This window comes from Danio rerio, chromosome 9, assembly GCF_052040795.2.
Source record: "Danio rerio strain M-AB ecotype USA chromosome 9, GRCz13ab, whole genome shotgun sequence".
Classification (NCBI taxonomy): domain Eukaryota; kingdom Metazoa; phylum Chordata; class Actinopteri; order Cypriniformes; family Danionidae; genus Danio; species Danio rerio.
In genome coordinates this window covers 17,641,334-17,649,515 of record NC_141029.1, presented here as the reverse complement: position 1 = coordinate 17,649,515, position 8,182 = coordinate 17,641,334, and the positions used below count along the sequence as shown (strand labels likewise).

Here is an 8,182-nt window from a genome sequence, read left to right as displayed (position 1 = left end):
ATCTACACTTACATCTACGTAGATATTGAAATGACACAGAATAAGTTAAATGTGCCTGTAACTTTTCAAGTTACATGACTAGAAGATGGGGCTTCTGTTATCAAACAGAAGCCATTGAATAGTTTTGGGAAAGCTTATAAATTTATATTTTTTTGTGAGAGTTTTTAAATAACTCTCAAAGGGGGAACTGTGGAAATATAAATTTCTATCAACTAATTCCAAATGAACAGTAATCTACGTATAACTGAAAAGTTATATTCTCTGGTTTTTAATTATATAATTTCATTAACATCCCAGCTAGGAGGGACATTTAACCTTTATCTCTCTCACTACAGGCTAAGCCAGTGATGCAAATGCTTTAAACGACTCTGTCTTTGTCTTCGGGTGTTGCTTTTATGCTACAGAAACCCTATGTTGATTAACTTGTGTGGTCAGTAGCTGGGCTGTTTTTTAACACCTATGCCATGCTGACTCCAACTCTTAATTTGCATGCTCTGTTTAGCCATATCCCCTCCTCCTAAGAACACAATATAGCCATGAAATCTTTGTCTCAATTCAGACTAATTCAGACTTGTGTGAGACTTGTGAGAGACTTGTAAAAGAACTTGCAGACTACGGACCTCTAGTAGGCTCTTGCAGACACATTGGACATCTTAAAGACGCTGTATGACTGCAGATTAACCAACACGTCTCAATAAAGGAATTCTGCTTGTTTCGAGTCTCCTGGACTGGGTTCTCTCTTCTTTTCACTCATTTATTTTATTTTTTTACAACACTCTTCTGCAGGGATTTATTGATCCTTGACATCATCGTTGAATAACCGAGAGCTCTATGTCCAGTCACTTGATATTATTCAAAGACTGCTTTAAAATTTCACTTCTAACAAGGAAAACATACAAAAACACATGTAGTTCCATCAGAAATTGAATTTACATGAATACACATGGAACATTTAGGCAAAACTAACTTCATAATGTTGTGCAAATTTAAAACCTTGCCAAGAAAAACTTACAAAAACACATGTAGTTCCATCAGAAATTTAATTCACAAGAATACACATGTAATGTTTATGTAAAACTAATGTCATAGCAATGTTTTGAAATCTTATAAGCCACTCTTTCGAAAATAAAACAAATGACAAAGAGTTGTGTCTATCTCTTTTTTTAAAAGCTCCAAGTCCAATTAAAAGGACAAAAGGACAAAAACGTGTATTAACAAATCTGTTCTACACCCTGTAAAAGTAAGCTCCCTGTTGCACTGCAATTTTCATGTTTTCTTTAAATTCATTTAAACTTGTTGAATGTGCAGTGGGAAATGTTATTGTCTGGGTCCATGCACTGACCACAGGGTAGCAAATTCTGTGGTCTGGCATACGTTCCATGCATGTATGGTCAAATTGAACAGTGGTTTTAAAATATTGTCTTTCTGAAAGAAGCAAATGCACGTGTGCTTGACCAGACAGCCACTGCATTACTTTTGACACACAAAGTGCCTCCTCATCCTCAGGATCTCCATCTAGGGCAGTAAACATATATTATGTATTTAAGCTCTAAAAATAGGCATCTGCCTTTCAAACGTTTTGGAATAACAACAAACTTACCTTCGAGTTCCATAAGAAAATCCTGGAAGTTATTCAAGATTTGCATTTCTTCGCTGTGCTTCAGAGTGCTCTCACTCATTTTGTGGTCAAGATGTGATACGATGTATTGAGAGTCCCCCTGGAAAAACAAGAAAGATGACAAGGTAAGTTAAGAGGGGGAAAAAAAGACATCATCTAAAGAGCATTCTGTATGCAGCACACAAACATTTTCTCTAACACGGTGGTTCTCAATTCCAGTTCTGCAGACCCACTGCACATTTTGTATGTTTCTTTCATCTGACATACTTGGTTTAGTTCATGGAGTGGTCTTATAACTAGCTCATGACCTGAATCAGGTGCGTTAAAAAAAAATAAAATACAAATTGTGCTGGGCTGTGTTTTCCAAAGTAATACAAAACCCAAGTTGATCATAGCTCCATTGGTAACATTGGTTCTACTATCAACTTACAATGCTATTGGGAAACGCAGCCCAGAGCAGTGGGCCCCCAAGACCTGAAATGAGAACCACTGCTTCAACATTTTTTACAGAAGTTATGCACCTCACCTGATCATTGCCACCTTCAAAAACAAAGAGGCCACGGCAAACTTCTTTGTTCTGCTCCATGATATCCACTAGACGGTAAAGTTGGAGACCCTCACAGAGCTGTTGAAGCATACGAGTCCGTCGAGCAGCGGCATGCATTGCAATTGCTCTTTATAGAACAGAAACAAACATTGTTTTACAATCTCATTAGTAAACTCACATTGTTTAGAATATAGACTTAAGGAATGCATAACATGATACCTCTTTATATTCTCCTTGTTTTGCCATGTTATTAACATTATCCACCGTGATGTTTTCAAGGTTTCCACTTAGAAGGTAATTGTAACACCATTCCTGTAAATATCGTGGAGCTGGACCACCTTGCGCGAGACTTACGGCAAATATTTCCCCAGCAACTCTATAACAATAACGAGAAAAAAAAACACAATTTCACAAAAATTGTGAAAAACAATTTCTACAGTCAGCAAGTACATTTTCAACTCATTGTAGGAGCCATTTCTATTCTTTGTTATTTGTGTTGTATGGCACTAGAGAGTGTAATACAACAGCTAAGCTAAAATAATGTTAAAAAAACACCTTTATTATTTATCTACAGAAAAAAGTACTTAAACTTTGCAGACAAACAGGACACTTTGCCTCTGTTGATTAAAAAGCATGTAATGATGTAAAATACACATTAAAAGAAGTAAGAATAATGTCAACCCAAGCAACTAGGTGATTACCTTTTCTTCAGTAGCAGGAGATAAATCGGGTGAATCAGGAGGTAGATTGGACAGCTAGAAATAGACAAAACATTTGACATATTTCCACATGAATCTTACAGAATACTCATTAGGTTTATTTAAACAATTTATCTTACCTCTGGTTCTGAGTCTGAAAGTGTCTCATATTCAGCAGTGTTATGTCTACCTGGAAAAGTGACTTGTCTTTGGTCCTGACCAAGTAGCATTAAAGAGGCCTTATTATGGGTTTCTGAAAATTCCCCTCCATGTAGTGTGTAACACAGCTCTAAGTGAAGTGAAGTATCCAGCTAAGGCTTAAATCTGTAAGAATACAGTGTTTAACACGGTTGATTCATCTATAAAAGAGTCGACTCATAGTGCTTCAAACGAGTCGCCTTGATACCGAGTCATTAGGTGTTTCGCCATGACGTATGAACGAAACCAAGTTATTCACGTGCACGCGCAAATCCGGGAGATTTCAAACCTGAGGCCCCGCCCTCTGACGCAGAAACCCAGACACACACACACACACACACACACACACACAAACACACGCACACAAACATGCCGGTCGATTGAAGTCACACTGCAGATGGATATTATATCAAGTCTCTACCTAAAGATGAAACATCAGCATTATAACCAAGCAGTTGGAAACTACTGGAAACTTCTGGAAGCTACATGCTACAAAGAATACTTCATCTGCGTTTGTTAAAGGAAGGATCAGTAAAGAGTAACTTACTGATGGACGTCAGGATGGGTTTCTTCCATTTCTCAAGTGTAAGTACTTGCGATTAAAGTTGTTGCCTCGTTGACTCTAGCTTGCAAATGTATTTAGTTGTGATTTGTTACTTGTAACCGAGTGTACTGTATCAGGTTAACTGGCTATATTCTCTTATCGCGTGCAAAGTCACGTTAAAAACGCGACGCGTGCTGCTTTGTTTATGGAGCTCCGTGGTAGAGGTCTGCATACCCGCGGCTGTCCCCGCGCCAGATTTCTGTGGCACGGGAATAAATTTCCTAATAAATATTGCTATGCGAATAAGAAAGATGTGTCTGCTTGGTGCTTGTGTGTATGTGTGTTAGTGCGCACGCACGCGTGAGAGAGAGAGAGAGATAGAGAGAGAGAGCGAGAGCTTTGTGTGCTTGGTGCTGTGTGTGTGTTTATACAGACAGCTTGGCTGTCTGGACTTTATAGCAGGGTGATTTTTGGTTGTGTTCTCCCCCGCTCTTTAGCGGGATCGGGCGTGGCGGGCAAAAAAAACGGGGCGGGTTCTCAGGCTAAAACCTGGCGGGTGCGGGCGGAAGCGGGAGCGTTGTCGTCCGGAGGTGTGTGTGTGTTTTTGTATGTGTGTGGCAGCTAAAATCCACGCCTACACTATCGAGCATGTATGAACTGTGATTACTTTTTATATTGCTGATTAGCTATTGGGCATTTCACTCTCTGACCGAAGGCAGTCGACCAATCGCGACAGACTGTCATCGGTCCAATCAGCGCAGATTTGCTTCGCGCTAAGGAAGGGTTTGGGAACAAATGAATTACTGGACGATTCATACGGGAGTCGCTGGGATAATAAGGTAAAAATAAATGCAGATTATAAGACCATGAAAGTGTTTTTTGACCTTGCATGCATATTAGACTGTTGTTGGAGACCCTTACAACCAAGATATGACCCTATTTCATGTATAATATGGGCTCTTTAAAAGAAAAGAAGGCAATATCTATTTTATATTGACATCTCTACACTGTATCTTTATATACATTAAACGTTTTTACACAATAAACCAAAAATGTATAACGTTTCTAAACACAACATTTAAACAATAAAAGTGTTAAATAAAGCCAGAACTGTTGCACACTGTACATGAATAAAACTTTTATTAATGTTATTGATAAACATTACTTTAGCAACACGAACTTACTTCAAGCTGCCCTGAGGGACAAGATGAGGTGGAAGATGATGCCGCTCCATGTCTCTCCCGGGAGGTCATCTTTAGAAAGAGCCGACCGTAGGTAAAATACTAACATTAATACTTAACATAAAGCACGACGTATTGCACACCGCAACAACTTTTCGATATGCGCTCCACTGACGTCATCGTCTGTGCTTCCAGGTCAGAGAGCAACTGTCCATCAAAAGCTCATTAGCCAATCAGAGTAGATCGCTTTTAAGCCCGCCTCCATGAGAAGTTTGTGCCAAAACAGCAAACGAAAATTTGCGAAGCCTAAGCGAAAGCTGTGGCAACGCATTCAAAATCCATGATTCGCGAAAACGACTCTTTGAAAATCATTAACAAAGAATGAAGCATATTTGAAGAGCATGTTAAATTCGTGCGACTGAGTTCATTTTTTCGTTTTCATTGTGATTTTCTTCTTTTGCAGTGCCATATTTTTGATCGTTTCTTGGAAAGTTACGTTCAGTTTTGTAAAGTTACGTTCATTCTTATTGGCACAAAAATCATCCCATAGAAGTTCAGCTTCATCTGGCAAAGGAACAACTGACTCTGACCAAACTGCAGCAAACCAAGACCACACTTGAGATCTGACTCCTAAAGAATACGCTTAGACAAGCTGCTCCCTCCACATCAGATAAGGAAGTCTGACATTATTGTGGAGGTTTCAACATTGTCTTTTTTTTATTCAATACATCTATATTTGAAACTTATTATAAATATCCTCAATGTACAGTGTTGTAGATCTCAGATGAGCGGACTGCTGGGGTGCGGTTTTTCTTGCTTTTTTATTATTTTATTATTTATAAAATTTTCTTAGTTTTCATTTCAAATAAAAATAAATTTATATTTACCCCACACTGGCTATTCTACTTGTTGCTCTTTACATAGGCCTATCTATCCATCTACATTGTGATTGAGCACTGGTAATCCAAATTTAGTGATCATAAAAAATTCCTATCTGGATCAGAATGATTCAATCCAATGTTGCTTTGAAAAACTGGCTCAAAAAGTAAGCTTGATTGCGTAATCACGGATTGCAAATACAGGATTACTAAATCCGGATCAATTTTATCCCGATTAAACCTTTTGAAAAACCGGGCCCAGGTGTCGATATATGCCTCAACAATTGTCCTGGGAAGTTTGTGACTTTTCAGTTTGATGAATATGAACATTGGCTTACTGCTGTGATTAACAGCAAAGGTACTTTTGTTATTGTAGTGAATGTGTATGGCTATAATAGTGCTGTGCAAAACAAGTCTTTATTATCCGATTTAACAGAGGTTGTTTGACATTTTAAATCTTAATTTAATACAAATTTGGTACTAATTGGAGGTGATTTTAACTTGGCATCTGATGAATGGATGGATAGATCTACTTCTAGTTTTACAAGTCATCATCTTAAAAGTATTATTCGGGAGTTTTGCCAGGTTAACTTTCTTATAGATGTATGGAGGGTCAAGCATCCTAAGGTCACGAATAGATTTTTGGCTCATAACTGAGGAATATCTCGAGCTTGCGAACCAGGTTTTACAATTGGCAAAACAGTTAATTTCAAACTCAAAATCACACATTGTAAACTAAACCTCTAAACTTCTTTTCAAAATACAATAATAATAAACTGTTGTTGGGTTAAGTACAGTAAATACATGCATTTTGTTTTTTATGTTGCAGAAATTCAATACAAAAATGAACGACTCTTCTGCCCCCAGCTAGCGTTTCTAAGCAGTGCTTCGACAGAGAGCTAAACAAAGTCCCCAGTAATGGTCATAGACAATTTTCATCTTTATAATCTCTTTACTGAAGGTCAGCTTGTGAAACTGTAACATAAAATGACAAAAATAACATAAAGATAACTTAGTCTAACAGATTGACTGTTACTTTACAAAGCACTGCATTCAACACAGAATAAAACATATCCAAGTACTTAAATCATACTTTTAAACAAAATACACATTCGTATCAACTTAAATTTATGAATATATGTTCAAACTTACAGATTTTGCAATCTCAAGGGCGAAATATGTGCGATGGATGTGAATGCACGTCTACACTCTGCACCATGTGCTCTAAAGAGATTAAAATGGCTGATTTACTGATAAAACTAAAACAGTACTTGGGGTGTCCACTAGGTGTCAGTGTTTAACAAATTATGGCATAAGGTCAGAATACTCCCTGTTTGACATCCTCAGACGTCATTCCTAACTTGGGGAACAGTCACAAAGGTGTTGCCATGACACAGCAATAACTAGTGTTAAGCCTCATTTTGTGTCCTTAGACACCAGAAGAACAACCTCAGTCACTGGTGTGTAAGGACATAAATTGGTCTCTGGAAGAATCTTTGTTCACCTTTCTTTATAATTTTTACTTCCACCTTTCTTACTTTGCCATCCTGACTTGGGTAGGTATTAGTTATGAGTCCAACTGGCCAATCGTTTCTCTTCTCTTGAGAATCTTTTAAATGTACCACATCTCCATTCTGCAGGTTTGGCCTAGCTGTGCGCCACTTGCGCCATCCTTGAAGTCGACTCACATACTCATTCTTCCATCCTCTCTAAAAGACATTGGCTAAGTACTGAACACGACGCCACTGTGCTCTGCACAGGTCATGCTCTTCAAATTGACCTGGTGGTACCGGTGGTACTCCAATTTTCTGTGTGAACAACATTGTTGGTGTTAGTATAACTAGTTGTTCTAGGTCCATAGACACTGTAGTTAAGGGGCGAGCATTTACAATTGCACTCACTTCTGCCATGAATGTAACCAAAACTTCATGTGTGAGTCTTGTAGGGCCCTGTTGCAGAAGCGTTGCATCAAGAATGCGTCAGGCAACTCCAATCATGCCTGATCCAATCTGATCTTTTGCCTCCCACTATCCAGTATCCTCCTGCCCTGATGGCACCTTCCGTGAGATGACGGCCCTGGTGGCATACCTTCTCATGAAAGTGATGAATTAAAAGCTGGGTAACATGATGTTTAACAGGTACTAAAGATGCATGCTTTTCCTCAGATGTTAGTTGAGCTCTCTTCAACCGACCTCCTACTTTGAGAAGTCCTTTTGCATCAATGAATGGACAGAGTTTGCTAAGAGGACTTGAACTTTGCACAGACTGACCTTTGTTCTAGCTTTTTAAAGTCATCTCTGTAGACTTCCTTCTGGACAATCAGAATGATCGCAACCCTCGCCTACCTGAGCTGCTCTTCTTCTCTATATTGGCCGCTAAGGTGCCATCCATGACAGACTACAAAACCAGGTTAGAAAGACTTCGCTATATGCTGCAGCTGTGCTACAGTCTTAAACAGTGAGTTCCAACTAGAAAATCTCTGGAACCTTGCACTTCCAAGACTTTCTTGTGACAGGTT

General features: G+C 38.7%; 1 protein-coding gene across 2 annotated transcripts; it reads right to left on the bottom strand.

Moving 5' to 3' along the window:
* Positions 1-1,024: 1,024 nt before the first annotated feature.
* Positions 1,025-4,490, bottom strand: si:dkey-14o1.20. 2 transcript variants are annotated; one of them, XR_015498703.1, is made up of 6 exons: positions 3,004-4,490; positions 2,867-2,920; positions 2,385-2,541; positions 2,145-2,292; positions 1,601-1,718; positions 1,025-1,515 (listed from the first exon to the last, which is right to left on the bottom strand). XR_015498703.1 is itself a non-coding variant. In NM_001423396.2 (4 exon segments), coding segments are annotated over 4 exon segments (594 nt in total).
* Between the last annotated feature and the right edge of the window lie 3,692 nt (positions 4,491-8,182).